Below are 15,770 nucleotides of genomic sequence, written 5' to 3' on the forward strand. Positions count from 1 at the left end.
AACTGAGGCCCAGAGAGTTTAAGGGGCACCTCATAAGACATAGCTCCAGGAATCAATCCCAGGTCTTCTAACCCTCTTCTCACAACAGTAAGCTTTCTCCCTTCTACTCTAACCCTCTTATTTCACAAAGGAAAAAGTCAAGGCCCTACAGGGGAAGTGACTTGTCTAAGGTGTCTCTTTTTTTTTAAATGTCTGTTAACATTAACATCTGCGAGTTGACATTAAGCATTGGTTTCAATAGTCATACAGCTAGGAAGTGTTTGTAGCCAGATTTGAGTCCAGGAACTCCTGTCTCCAGGCCTGGCTCCCTTTATCCTAACTGCACCCTAGGATCTCATAGCAAGTTAGAAACAAATGTCTGTCACTGACACACATTTTTAGAAAGCACCAAGTTCTTGTTATTTCCCAACAATAACTGGCCTCTTGTATGACTCTGGAGAACTTCTTGCTGGCCTCAAAACCAGTGTTTCTGTCCCTTAGGATGACAACCGCTACCATGAGGACATATTTGGGGTCACCCTGCGCACATATGAAGTGACCAACCGCCTTAGATCTGAGTCCATTGCCTTCATTGAAGAGAGCAAGAAGGACACTGATGAGTAAGCCAGTTCTATTTCTATGGAAATCTCAGACACCAAAGGCAAGCAAAATTAGACTGGGGTGGAATGAGGGAAGAGCAACCAGGACTGTGACCAAGGGCGCCAACATCTTGAGGGTTCTGGGAATAACTGCATGTACTCCCCTGGCACAAACACCCGATTAGAACTTCAGTTCAACAATAACAGTTGGGTCAAATAGGCCGCTACCTCCCCTCCCCAGAAGCTCTGGAACAGAGGAGTTCCTCCTTGACTTGGCCTTAACAACCTCCCCATCATCCGCCTCCTGGTGTCCAGGTTCTCCAGCCATGGGACGTGGTGTCAGGACATTTCTAGCGCCCTGAACCGAATTTCTCTTTAAAAATGGACCTGGAGGTAGCTTTTGTGGTACTTCTCCAGGAAAATGGAAGTGCTCGTTCTCTTTCTGGCTTAGACACAGAATGTCCATCCTGCCTGCTGTGCCACCAGACGCCTCTTCAAATGGCTTCTCTTTGGACCATGGCTCTCCACTTAGTGACTAGCAGGGCTTTCCGACCTGGAGGCAGCCGTAGCACTTCCCACTATGTTCTTGCTTCCAATCCATCAGCTTCCCCAGCTAGAATATCATTGTTAGGGAGGGGACAGAGATGAGCCCTGTGGCGATGTTGCTGTAAGAAACCTCCGAAATTAAACTCTCTTCTACTAATGCAGAGGTCCAGCAGCAAGTATGCAGCAGAGGCAAGGTCTGAATCTAGGGCGTCTTGGCTCCCAGGTCAGCGCTTTTTCTGTCACACTGCACTGAGCCTCAGGCAATCTGCTCACAGATGCAAATGACAGTTAATTTTATTTTGAGAATGTTAACATATATCCTAGTCTGGACAACTGGAGATCACAGGATCACATATTTAGAGCCGAGCGGGTCTTCTGAGGCATCCACTCCAACTCCTTCAGTTTATACCTGAGGAAATTAAGACTCAAGGAATCCAGTGATTTGCCCAAAGTCGCCTAGTAAATGGAAGAGCTGGGATTTGAACCTCTAACTTGTGACTTTAGATTCAATGCTCTCTCCACTAGAGACAGAAGCATGATATAGTTGATAGAGCAATGGACATGGAGTCAGGAAGACCTGGGTTCAAATCCCACTCAAGACACTTAGTCGTGTGATCCTGAGTATGCCAAATCATCTCTGGGGCTATTTCCCCATCTGTAAAATAAGGGGGTTAGACTCAGTGACCTCTATGGTTTCCTCCAACTCCAGATCTGTGTTCCTGCGAGACAGCCCAGAGCATCCATCCCAAAATGAGGATTCGATATCACTTCCCTAATGTCCAAAAGTCAGGGTAATTTTATTGTCATCCTGACCATAGCAGGACACAGTCCATACCCTAAGGACCCATTATTTCAGTTCTACACCATGCTGTTCCACATAACCCACTCTCCCTTCCACGTGTGGTGACCAAATGGCCTTTACTTCCAAAACTTGTAGATTCAGTTGTCTGGAAATTGAAAAATGACTTCTTTAAACCACCCCTAACCACCTTCTTTGCATGTCACTGCCAAGTGGCGATGACCCCAAGTTCTCTAGGACCGTGTCATAAAGTGCAATCCCTGACGGGTCCTAGCTGCCACGGATCCCAGCCTGATCTGAGGACTAGCTCAGCTAGCTTGAGTCGGGCCCTTCCGAGCTGTCCGTAATGAGATGAAGTTTCTCTCTACAGAGATCATCAGCCAGGATAAAGGGAGAGAGCAACCTCCAAGTTAGCAGAGGAGAATGGGCCTTCAGTGTCATGAAAGAGTTTTCTTTGATGCCTAACATGTAACCACCACCTTGTTTCTGAAACTCGAGGTCTCCCTATTTTTTCTCCTAAGATAAGAAATCAAGTTGGGCAGACCTAGATGGATTATGATTTGAATCACTTGTCCTTGGGATCCCCAGGCCGGTATTCTATTGGAGCAAGATGATAACAGATTAAACCTGAAACAAACATCTTGGGTTTTTTGTTTTTTTTTTCTCCTAGAGAGTTAGTTTCATAGTGGTCCTTCTATGACCCATAGCATTTCATACGTTTTCTACATCCCTGGCTATATTTTTAATAATGATGCTTTTCTCTAGTCTCCACTGTTGCTAGTTCCCCTCACCCATCCCTATCAAAATTGCTTTGTATATATTTCATGTTTATTTATCTATGGCTATGTTATTTTGCCCAACAGAAGGTAAGCTCCTGAAAGCAGTTTTCTTTGAACCCTTAGCTCCTTGACACATTGCCTGACACATAATAGGTAATTTTAAAATAAGGAAGGAAGGAAGGAAGGAAGGAAGGAAGGAAGGAAGGAAGGAAGGAAGGAAGGAAGGAAGGAAGGAAGGAAGGAAGGAAGGAAGGAAGGAAGGAAGGAAGGAAGGAAGGAAGGAAGGAAGGAAGGAAGGAAGGAAGGAAGGAAGGAAGGAAGGAAGGAAGGAAGGAAAGAAGGAAGGAAGGAAGACATTGGGAACTTGGGAAAGTGTAAGAATGCTTTCTTTTCAATTTTTAAAACAAATATCTCTAATAAAAGTCTAATTTCTCAAATTATAAGAGAACTAAGTCAAATTTATAAGAATCCAAGTCATTCCCCATAAATGATGTAAGGATATGAATAGGAAGTTTTCAGTTGAAGAAATCAAAGCTATCAATAATCATATGAAAAAATATTCTAAATCCTTTTGATTAGAGAAATGCACATTAAAACAACTCTGAGGTACCACCTTATGGACTAGCAGATTAGCCAACATAACAGTAAAGGAAAATAATAAATGTTGGAGGGATGTGACAAAATTGGGACATTAATGCATGGCTAGTGGAGTTGTGAATGGATCCAACCATTCTGGAAGGCAGTTTAGAATTTTGCCCAGAATTTAAAAGAATATGTACCTTTTGATCCAGCAATACCACTACTAGGTCTGTATCCCAAAGATAGAAAAAAAAAATTGAGAAAGGATCTGTTTGAACAAAAATATTTATAGCTGTGCTTTTTGTGGTGGCAAAGAACTGGAAACTAAAGGGATGTCCCTCAGTTGGGGAATGGCTGAACAAAATGTGGTATATTATAGGCATAGAATACTATTGTGTTATAAGGAATGATGAACAGGATGATCTCAGAGAACATTATACACAGTGACCGCAATATTGTGGAACAATCAAGTGTGATAGTCTTTGCTACTAACAGCAATATAATGATCCAGGGAAATTCGAGAACAAAAAAAGAATGTTATCCACCTCTGGAGAAAGAATGCAGATGAAAACATGATTTATCACTTGTTTATTTGGATGTGTGATTTGGGGTTTTACAAGATTATTCACTTACAAAAATGAATAATATGGAAATAAGTTTTACATGATAATATATGTATAACCCAGATTGAATTGCTTGTCCATTCTGAGAGGGAAAATGGAGGCAACATGAATCACACAACTTTGGGAAACGTATGTGGAAATCTGTTATTAAAATAAAATAAAGGAAAAAAAGTAAAGTTTTCTTTTTAAAGATACCTTATTTTTCCAATTATATGTAACAATTTTCCATATAAGTTTTCTGAAGTAATAAGATGAAAATGGTCTCCCTTCCCTTTCCTCTCCCAGAGATGGTAAGCAATTTGGTCTGGATTATACATGTATTATCATGAAAAATATAGTTTCAGATTATTCATTATTATTAGAGAATACTCATATAAAATCAAAACTCCAAAATAACCCAAATAAACTAAAGTGAAAAATCGTATGCTTTGATCTGCATTCTGACTCCAATAATTCTTTCTCTAGAAGTGGATAGTATTCTTTCACATAAGTCCCTCAGAATTGTCTTGGATTGTTGTATTGCTGAGAGTAGCTAAGTTTTCACAGCTGATTCATACAATATTGCTATTACTGTGTAAAGTGTTTTTCTGGTTCTGTTTATTTCACCCTGCACCAGTCCATGAAGGTCTGTCTTTCTACCTCTTTCTGAAATCATACTTCATTTCTTATAGCACAATGGTATTCCATCTCCATCATATACCACAATTTGCTCAGTCATTCCCCAATAGATGGACAACCCCTCAATTTCCAGTTGTTGTTTTTTTTTTTTTGCATCATAAAAAAAGGACTGCTATAAATATTTTTTGTACAAGTTTGTCCTTTTCCCTTTTTTTTTTATCTCTTTGGGGAATAGACCTAGATGTGATATTACTGGATCAAGGGTATGCACAGTTTTATAGTCCTTTGGACCTAATTCCAAATTGTCATCCAGAATAGTTGGATCAGTTCACAATTCCACCAACAATGTATTAGTGTCCCAATTTTGACACATCCATTCCAACATTTGTCATTTTCCTTTACTGTCATATTGGCCAGTCTTATTTTGATTTGTATTTCTCTAATTAAGAGTGATTTAGAGTATTTTTTCATATGATTATTGATAGCTTTGATGTCTTCATCTGTAAACCACTTGTTTCATATCTTTTTGCCATTTGTCAGTTGGGGAATAATGTGTATTCTTATGAATTTGACCTGGTTCTCTATATGAGAAATAAGACTGTTAGAGACATTTGTTACACATTTTTGTCCCAGTTTGTTTTTTCACTTCTAATTTTGGTTACATTGGGTTTGTTTGTAAAAAAACTTAATTCAATGTAGTTGTTCATTTTCCATCTTGCAATGTTCTCTATCTCTTGTAAATGTTTTCTATAGCTATCTCTGACTTACTGGAAGGACTTTGTGCTAACCCCTTTCTCCCCTTGCTTTGTTCCCCCACAGGGTGTTCAGCTCCTAACCAGATCTCTTCTGCCCCATTTGGATGGATGCCAGGCAGGGCTGTCGGCCCCCAGGCCTTCTCCAGGGGAAAGGCACTAGTTTGGGAAAGACAGAAGCTGCCGAGTCTTTCCTACAGGACTCCACATGAAGCGCGCGCTCCCTCTTGTCCTGTTATTGTGTCGAGGTTTTTTGTTTGTTTCTTTGGTTCTGTGGGGCTTCCCTTGGCCCTGTCCGTTTCCTCTTTGAACTTTTCTGCTGCAATGCAATGCTTCTTATCCCCAGTGACTCTTACAAAATGATGTTTCTTCTCACCCTCTTTATCTCTTCTCCCTCTCTATGCCAAGGGCATACCACAGCTGCATGAAATCACCAGATCACTCCCGTTGGGCATTTTCATGTTGGCTTTCTGGGGTTTCGTTGGAGGGGCAGCAGGGACTGGGGAGGAGAGACTTGCTGTGGGTCTCTTCCTATGGAAAGTCCCCAGCACTGAAGTCACACACCATCCTTTTTAAAAGTTATTGTCATTTTTCGGTGTGCGGGTGCACGCACATGTGTGTGTATGTGTATGTGTGAGGGGCATGGGTCCTCATCTGTTGTCCTCTTGCCTGTGCAAGCCTGTTGCCTGCAGACCTTTGGTGCAGAGAAACTGTTTCCCCCCTGGCACATGTTGACTCTTTCTGTGTCCCCTCTCAGCAAGGCTGGCACTTTTTTGTAGGAACTACTTGGGAGCCCCTGAACTGTACAGCATTTGGTGTTCAAGTGGTCAGGGTGGCTGTGATGTCCGGGGATGATTCTGGGATTGAAATCAATGTCTAAGCCTCTGATGAACTGATCCGTCTCATGACTTCCCTGCACCATGCTTTTATCCCTCTGTCCTGTTCCCTGACATATCATCCAGTTAGATCCTTTAAGCCCTTTCCCAGGTCCTTTGGTCACACTGCTCCTCATCCTGCTTCTGTCAATATTTGGCCTCAAGCAAGTCATTTAACTTCCCTGGATCTCAGAGGATGGAAACTTGGAGGGAGGAAAGGAAGGAAGGCTAGATAGATTTAGGACAATGCATAACTTCTGAATGGAAAAGGATTAGACTATTTGGCACCAGAAAAACAATGGACAGAAGCAGCAAAGAGGTTGATTTTGAGGTAGGGAAAACCTTTCCTGACAATGTATTCAGAGATGGAATGAGTTGGAGGGAGTGGATCCTCCCTCACTAGAGGTCTTTCTTTAAGCAAAGGCCAGAGGACCTGTTGGGATGAATATTGTAGAGGAGATTCAGGGACAGGTTGAACCAGATGGCTACTGAAGCACCTTGCAGCTCTAAGATTCTGTGATCTTGGATGAGATCCATGGATGGACCATGTTCCCTTTCACAGTTTGACCCTTTAGAGGAGGGCTTCTCCACCTTTCTTGAAGACCTCTGACAGTCAGCTAAAACCTATGGACCCCTTCTCAGAATCAGATTCTTAAATACAAAAAAGAATATACATGGGATTATATACAGGAAGCCAAATATATTGAAATGCAGTTATCGAAATATTTTTAAAGGCCAAATTCAGGGATTCTATGGTTAAAAACCCCCTGCCTTAAAGACATTAATAAACCTATTTGATGCTTTTCACAGAATTACCTTCTCTTGGACCAGATTAAAGAAGTCCTTTCAAAGGACGTTTGCTTTCTTCCCTAGTGAAAAGCAGATGATCTTTCCTTAATGTCACTGTCCTCCCCTTCCGATGAGCAAGCCCACCCAGGGTGGATGGTTGTCCTTCATCTTCACTAAGACCTCTAGGGAAGATGGCATCACCCTGGTTCATGTTAGTGTTCCATCCTCCAGGAGTCATCACATTCTTCTTCATGTCCAATCATAATCTCAAAGCACTGGAGAGAGCTCTGAATTTAGGATTGAGAAGACCTGAATTCTAATTCTTCCTCAGACATATACCAACTGTGTCACAGCCTGTAAGTCTTTTAACTCTTTCAGACTCAGTTTCTTCACTTCTAAAATGAAGGTAACAATAGCACCTACTCCACGTCATTTTAAATTTAGACCAAATAAGAAAATCTCCACAATGCACTTTGCCACTATAAAAGCTATGTAAGTATCCGCAATGATTATTAGCTGCCCTCTTCTCCTTTAAACTGGTTTCCTCTTATTCAATCAAAAGAATGGTTCAGCATCTTCCTTGTAAAAACTCCTTCAATGAATTGAATATGATCATTAAGTCTTCCCCTCATCTTTTCCAATTAAAACGACTCTGCCTCCTCTCCTGGCTCCTCCCAGGGTCTTTTTTTAGTCCTTATGTTCCTTTTGAGTCATGCTCCTAGGACATCACTGCTTCCCAGGGGTTTAGGCTGATGCCTCTGCCCTCTCTCTTCCCTCTCGCTCTGACACAGACTCTCCTCTCTGCTTCCTATCCCCAACTAAACTTGGTGCCTTCATGAATGAATAACCCCATCTTTTCTGAGTAGATAAACATCATGAGTAAGGAGGGCTGTGGAAGCAGCACTCATTCTAAACTGGGACTCAGAGGCAGAAAAATTCCACCGAAGAAATCTCAGTTCTCAAAGAGACCAATGAAGAAATGTCTCAAAAAGGAATGTTCTCCTCATTCATTCCCTGGCCCCTCACACATGTTACTTTAGAGCCACCTGCCACTAGCCCCTAGGGGGGAGATTAATCAGGTGGGAGCCTCCATGTCCAAGCACTCCTTAACCTTGAAGAATCTTAAAGCAGTTTATTGCTCAAACTAGAATCCTTCCATGGGTCAGAGGGTGACAAGATTGTGAATTAACAGCTGAAAAAGACCTCATCCCTCCAAGAGGCAAAGCAGCAGGCCCCAGAGAGAATGTGAACAGGGCCCCCAGGAGATCTGACCCTTCGGCTGTAGAGTCCCAACTCTAAAGCTAGCACAGACATTGGAGACCAGTTTCATTTTACAGATGAGAAAACTGAGGCAGGGAGAGTTTTAAGTGACTCTCCTGAGCTTATCCAAAATACGAACTCACATCATGCTCTTTCCATTGTCCCCTGATGCCTCTGAAACCCGGGGTGGATCCCCAGCAGAAGGAAGAGACCAGCTCCCTTTGCCTCCCTATCCCAGGAGAGACCATGGACAATAATGGCCCCACCAAAGATGGGCTGAGATCTGTACTGCTGGAGGGTGGGTCCTCGCACAGATGAAAGTGCTGCAGAGTAAGTGGGTAAATGCTGCCCCTTGGTGGTGGCTCTCAGGATGTCCAAAACAGAGATTCACTTTGTGCTCTTAAAATCTGGTTACTGGCATCTGAGAACGGTCCTACCTGGGGACGTTTCTTCTTCTCCAACTTGTTAATCAATAAGGCTTATTAACCCTAAATATCCTGTTGATCCTGGGAGTGAAGGAGAGGACAAGATCCTTCTTCCATCCCCTACCCCAGCCCCAAAGGGTAAAGCCAGCAATTCCAGGGTCTCTGAGTTGCTGAATGGTCCCTTAGAAAAAGTTGCATGATGCCTCTGTGCAGACCAGGCCTCAGCAAGTTAATGAGCTTGCTCTAAATTACAGAGAAGAAAAGAAAGAAATGGCTATCTGAAGGGGGTGGAAACATGAAATACATCAACTAGAGGTTTACATCCTTCGTGCTTTTGTGTCCCCTCCCTGCCTCCCTCCCTCCCTTCTTCCAACAACCAGCCTCCTCGCTTGCATGCCTTTTTACAACCTTGTGTACAGGGTTTAGGCCAAGAGCCCCAAGAAGTTGCTAGATGGTAGCAGAAGATAGGTTCTCTAGCCCAAACAGAGGCAAAAGGTACCTGAGCACAGGCAACATTCCCCCTGGCTCCCTGGGTCATTGTGAGCTTTCCAGGCTGAATGTAAACCTGTCCATTGAGCACAGATGAAAACATTTTGTGCCTCTGATTGGCTCCTTAATCAGTTCCTCTCAAGCCCTTACCTTCATTTCCATCCATGTCACCCCAGCCTGCCTGCCTCTTCTTTTTGCCCCATTGCCATTTGAATCCTTCTTTCTCTTTGCATCATTCTGAACCCACCAATCAGGCCCATCAGAGGGCCTGAGCTATCTTCACTCTCTCCAGCCTACAGACAACCAAGTGAAACTACTGACCTGGAATCCGAGTTGCTTGCTCACGTTCCCTGTCATCCTCCTATCTTTGATATACTTACTCTTCCCATTTCCAAGTTCCTATTGGTTTTAAGACTACAAAAGGCCAAATGGCAGTGACACCCCAAAGAAGACAAGGCCAAAGGGACCCCTCGAGCAACACAGGACATCAGGGATGGTGCTCGTAGGACATGGGCACAAGAAAAGACAATATGTCCAGGCTCTCTAACCTTCCTCCCTCTCCAAGGCCCTTTGAGCCACTGCAGAATTTACCTTTGGTGACACGGTTGGGATGACAAAGACAATGGTTACAAGGCTGCCTGACCCCAAAATGCCTCTGTATCCATATCTTGATCTTGGCAAAACAATCTGATCTTTTTTCCAAAAGTCCAAATTGGGGACAAAGGAAGATGGTGGAAAGGAGAGAAAACACATTTCAATTTAACCTCCGAGGTACTTCAAACCTGAATCTTTAAACTCTCCTTTTTCCATCTACCTGCAGAAAGCAATCTGTCAGCCAGACTGCCTTTGTAGCCAGTCTAATCTGACCTTCTGCCCCTCGCAGCCAGCTTGCTTGAACACTGGCTAGCAAGCGCCTTACACTCAGTTCCATAGTTTGGATCAAATAGCTTCATAGGATCATCTTACTGAGCTCTGTGAATGCTTTCTGAAACTTTACAATGGCCCGAGCATTTCCTATGAAAAAAAAAAACAACAACAACCTTCTCCCAGTTGTGAAAGGGATATCTCCCAAATTCCAGAGTTTCTAGAGAAAGAAAGATTCCTGGAAAGCAAGGTGGATCTGAGGACTTTGGAGCCTGACATTTCAGGCCAAATTCCTTGGGTTCCTCCCCTATTCAGCTCCATCATCCCATCCCATCTCTCCTGCATGGTCGTGTTCTTTGTGTTGTCATCATCTAAACCACATGACAAGCTGAGAATGGACTCGGTGACTCAGGGGCAACCGTCTTGTCGGCTTCGGTCTTGAAGCATGCTTGTCTGTCTCTGTTTCCTTCGGGGGAGTGGGGGAACTAGGAGGGGCAGGGTTGGGGCAGGAGTGGCTGTTGCATTAACCATGGGTTTTCCCCCTACCTCTGAGCTCTTGATGCTGCTAAGTCTGTGCCGTGCATACAACGTGCTCCAGCACCTCCCTCCAGGGCTGAGTCCTGTTCAGTCTGCGAGGCTCCAGGCCGTGTTCTCCGCATGCACCTCTTCTTCTGGATAGCTCCAATCTTCTGGTTTTATGGAATTAAAAAATAAAAAACTACTTATGCCTGTTTGCATTATGATTAAAAATTAAAAAGTGGACCTGACATCACAGACTGTGGTCTTTTGTGTGAATAACTGAAGTTCCTAAATTCTATATCCATCTACCAGACATAATGCTGTTTGCTCATCTGTAAAATGGGGTTAATAATACCGTACCGCCTGTCTCACAGGGTTGTTATGGGTAAGAGCTTTCCCAATCATAAAACGCTACAAAAATGAAAGTTACTATTATTATTAACTTTATTTGAAGTAGGCCAGTGTGGTACAGGAGAAGCCAGAGTGCTGGCTTAGAGACAGGGAAACTTAGATTCCAATCCTACTTCTTTTCCATACAGGATCCCAGGAAACCTACTTAACTAACCTCCATGGGTCTCGGGCAACTTTCCAGAGCCAGTCTATTAAGTCGAGCCTGGGTCGAGATCTACGTTGGTACAGAGAGAGTTCCCACACCAGGGGTTCCCTTGATAGCTAACCAAAAAAAAAATATTTAAAGATGCAACTTTGACCAGCATATCTAAAGAGTCCCTAGCTAACCAAATTCTATTAGACTGTTGAAGGAATGGATTCAAAAGCACTTAAGTTCTTACCATATTCCAAGCACTGTGTTAAGCATTGAGTACATAAACACAAAAGGTGGCAGCTGCCTAAACTCATTCTAGTAAAGGGAGACAACACATAGAGAAGGGTCCCACTGCAGGACAGATGGCAAGGCACTGGAGGTTGACAGGAGAATTCCTTCCCATGTTCACTTTTTTTTATTATACCTTTGAGTATACTGATATGAACAATTCTCAGTGAGGAAACTCCTCCCATAGGAGAGCAACTCCTGCTCAGCAGCTTAAAAGACTTAAGGAATTCCCTGTGACACTGAAAAGTTAAATGATTTGCTCAGTCCCACAGCCAGTAGGTGTCCAGGCAGAACTTGAACTCAGGTCTTCCTGACTTCCAAATATGAAAGACCACATCACAGATCCAAGGATCCACAATCTCACTCAGAAGATTATCTCTGAGTTGTTGTAGACAAAAAATAACTGGTGGCCATCTTCTGGCGATGAAAGTCCACACACTCAGTGAAGATGATCCCAAAAAGACAGACACTATTTGAAGCCACATCTGTCCCTGAAATCCTTCCACCTTAGAGATGATTGCCCGCCACAGCCTTTGAGAACCACCACTCGGGTGTACCAGAAGGCTGCCTTCCTAAAACACTAAGAAAAGGAAAGAGGAACAAGTGGTCTGGAAAACCCAAGACAAGCTGGTTAGGGTAGAAGAAAGAGCACAGATTCAGAGCTGAGGGACCATTTGCTCCAATCATTTTTTTCAACAATGCAAGAGACCTTTATTATGTGTCTTCTATGTGCCTAGCACTGGAACAGCCACTGTCCACACAAAGATGAAAAGGTCTAGGGCAGCTAGGTGGCTGAGTAGATGGAGTCAGGCCTAGAGACTGGGAGATCCTAGGTTAAAATATGGTCTCAAACACTTTCTAGCTGTCACCTAATCCCAATTGTCTAGCTCTTACTGCTCTTCTATCTTAGAAATGATACTAAGATGGAAGGTAAGGGTTTTTTTTTTTTAAAAGGGACAAATAGGACACAAGTTCTATTTGCAAAGAACTTACAGTCTGAAGCAGAAAGACACATAGAAAAATAACGATGAGAAAGTTCTGAGGGAAATAGGAAGAGAGAATCTTTATATGAGGATGTGGAAACACTAATTTTATAGGTAAGAAAAATGAAATTAGGACTTCTGGTCAAGATGCAGCTTAGAAGCAGACCTCAGAAACCCTTCCTTACCGATCACAAACTGAATGCTCCTAGGGGACTGAAATTCAAACTTAACAACAGGACAGAGGTGGGGAACCCTCCTTCTGGACTCAAATCAAAAGGTAAGCCCCCCAAAAGCCGAAATCCTAGAACACTCGGGTCTAAGGGGAAGGCAAAAGAAAGGTCCCAGGACCCCTACCCCCCAACCCAGAGCGCTGAGCCCCCAGCAGCAGCAGGAAACTCTGGGTCGACAAAGGTGCTGTTCTGAAGGGTGCACCTTGAAAGCAACCTGGGCCAGGCTTGGGGCATCCAACACAGATGGCAGGGAAGCAGCCAGGGACAGACGGGGGGAGCCTGCAGCCCCGTGGCTGGGTCCTTCCATTGGAGTCTCACCAGAGGCTTTTGCCTCACGGCACATCCAGACTAACCCAGTTGAACATAATCCCATCAGGAGTCCTCAGAGCTCAGAGAGGTCAGGACCCCTCCCCCCCCTAGAGTGCAGGGCCTCCCAAAAGGACAGGAACCTCCAGGCAGGCAAAGGCACTGGGGTACCTTGCAAACAGTGCTGTGCCAGGCTCAGAGCGTGGAAGTAAGGCAGCAGAGAAACAGCTGGAGAGAACTGAGAGCAGTAACACCGGAAATGCTGGCAGGCAAGAGAGGACAGACCCTGGACTTTCCCGGGAAGACAGCGCAGCTGCAGAAAACGGACAATTTGCCTGGGGCTAAAGCTTTGAGCATTTGACCCATACACTGAGAGCCAGCTCTTCTCACTCAGATTTCTGACTGGAAAGGGGAGGAAAAACCATAGAGATGGCAAACAGTGCAGAGAAGCAACATCCTCCAAACACCAAGAAAGGAAGAAGAGGGTGACTTTGGACACATTTTATGGAGCAAAAATACAAAATACAGAGGGAATAGAAGAGGAAACACAAACATATGCTCCAAAATCTTCCAAAAGAATGGACATTCTCCACAAGCTCTTGAAGAATTTAAATAGGAAATTATCAAAAAGATGGAAGCCTTCTGGCAGGAAAAATGGGAAATAATGCAAAAGGAACTCAGCAATCTGAGGGACCAAAATATGCAAATGTGGAAACAGCTCGAAGCCTCAAAAAACAGGTCAGACCAAACTGAAAAGGAAAACCAGTCTTTAAAGTTCAGAATCAGGCAACTGGAAGACAATGATCTTGCAAAAGAGCAAGAAATAATAAAGGAAAGTCAAAAGACTAAAGAATTAGAAGATAATATAAAATATCACTGACAAGGTGACAGACCTGGAAAACAGAGGAAGGAGAGACAATCTGAGAATCATTGGTCTACCAAAAAAGCCAGAAATAAACCATAATCTTGATCTCATAATACATGATATCATCAAAGAAAACTGCCCAGAGATTCTATAACAAGGGGACAAAATATGCACTGAAAGAGTTCACAGAACACCCTCTACACTAAATCCCCAAAAGACAACTCCCAAGAATGTAATTGCCAAATTCCAAAGCTTCCAAGCAAAAGAAAAAATCTTACAAAAAGCCAGAAAAAGACAATTTAGATATAAAGGAACACCAATCAGGGTCACACAGGACCTAGCAATTTCCACTCTGAAAGACCATAAGGCATGGAACATTATATTCAGAAAAGCAATAGAGCTGGGTCTTCAATGAAGAATCAGCTATCCATCAAAATTAACTATATACTTCCAGGGAAAAGTATGGGCATTCAACAAAATACAAGATTTCCAAGTATTTGTAAAGAAAAGACCAGAGCTCTGTGGAAAGTTTGACATCCAAACACAAAGAGCAAAGGAAACTTGACAAGGTAAATATGAAGGAAAGGGAAAAGGAGAAAAATGTTATCTTTTTCTTTTATTCAAACTCTCTTCTATAAGGACTACATTTATATCAAATTATATATATACTAATATGTGGGGAAAATGTAATGTGTAAGTCTCAAAAATTGTATGCATCATTAGAGTAGTAAGAAGAATCATGCATAGGGAAAGTTTGGGGCATCAAGACGATATGGAGAAAGGGGAGATAGAAAGAAAAAGGGAGGGGGTAATTCTTGATGGTACTAAGATATACTCCAAGAAATAGAAAAAAAACTAAATAGAATAATCTTTCTCACACAAAGATACACATGGGAAGGGGAGGAGAAGAATTCTCCTATAAGAAGGAGAGGAAGAGAGTTTTTACTTAAACCTTACTCTCAATGAAATCAACTCTGAGAGGGAAGAGCATCTAGATCCATTGGGATCTTGAATTCTATCTTATCCAACAGGGTAAGGGAGAAGGGAAAACCAAGGGGAGGGACACAAAAGGGAGGGAAGGAGAGGGGGGAGAGGAAGGGAACAAAAAGGGAAGGGCTAGAAAGGGAAACATATCAAGGGAGGGGACTAGGGGGACTGATTTAAAGTAAATCACTATTTTAAAAGGTTATAGCTAAAGAAGAAAGGTCAGAATTAGGGGAGGATATCAAAATGCCAGGGAATCCACAAGTGGCAATCATAACTTTGAACGTGAATGGGATGAACTCATCCATAAAATGTAGATGAATAGCAGAATGAATTAGAATCCAAAACCCTACCATATGTTGTCTTCAAGAAACACACATGAGGCGGGTAGATACTCACAAGGTCAGAATTAAAGGATGGAGTAAGACCTTTTGGGCCTCAACTGATAGAAAGAAGGCAGAAGTTGCAATCATGATATCTGACAAAGCCAAAGCAAAAATAGACCTGATTAAAAGGGATAGGGAAGGTAAATATATTTTGTTAAAAGGGACTATAGACAATGAGGAAAGATCACTAATCAACATGTATGCACCAAATGGTATAGCACCCAAATTTCTAATGGAGAAACTAGGAGAATTGAAGGAGGAAATAGACAGTAAAACCATATTAGTGGAAGATCTGAACCACCCACTATCAAATTTAGATAAATCAAATAAATAAATAAATAAGAAAGAGGTAAAAAGTGAATGAAATCTTGGGAAAATTACAGTTAATAGACATATGGAGAAAAATAAATAGGGACAAAAAGGAATACACCTTCTTCTCAGCACCACATGGCACATTCACAAAGATTGACCATACAGTAGGTCACAGAAACATGGCATACAAATGCAGAAAAGCAGAAATAATAAATGCAGCCTTTTCAGATCATAAGACAATAAAAATAATGATCAGTAAGGGTACATGGAGAGCCAAATCAAAATTAATTGGAAATTAAATAATATGATACTCCAAAATAGGTTAGAGAACAAATCATAGAAACAATTAATAATTTCATTGAGGAAAATGACAATGG

At 42.5% G+C, this 15,770-nt stretch overlaps 1 protein-coding gene across 7 annotated transcripts in view; it reads left to right on the plus strand.

The window, feature by feature from the left end:
* Positions 1-10,748, plus strand: part of NOS1 (nitric oxide synthase 1) — a 269,988-nt gene extending 259,240 nt beyond the window's left edge. For 6 of the 7 annotated variants that reach the window (XM_056821665.1, XM_056821667.1, XM_007490314.3 and 3 more), the window contains 2 exons: positions 481-599; positions 5,342-10,748. In XM_056821665.1, the coding sequence (XP_056677643.1) occupies positions 481-599; positions 5,342-5,357 (135 nt within the window). In that variant the 3' untranslated portion in view covers positions 5,358-10,748. Of the gene's footprint in view, positions 1-480; positions 604-5,341 lie in introns of those variants that run through there. The other variant, XM_056821668.1, reaches the window with a different exon arrangement.
* The last annotated feature ends 5,022 nt before the right edge of the window (positions 10,749-15,770 follow it).

Source organism: Monodelphis domestica, chromosome 3, assembly GCF_027887165.1.
Source record: "Monodelphis domestica isolate mMonDom1 chromosome 3, mMonDom1.pri, whole genome shotgun sequence".
In the NCBI taxonomy this organism is placed as follows: Eukaryota; Metazoa; Chordata; class Mammalia; order Didelphimorphia; family Didelphidae; genus Monodelphis; species Monodelphis domestica.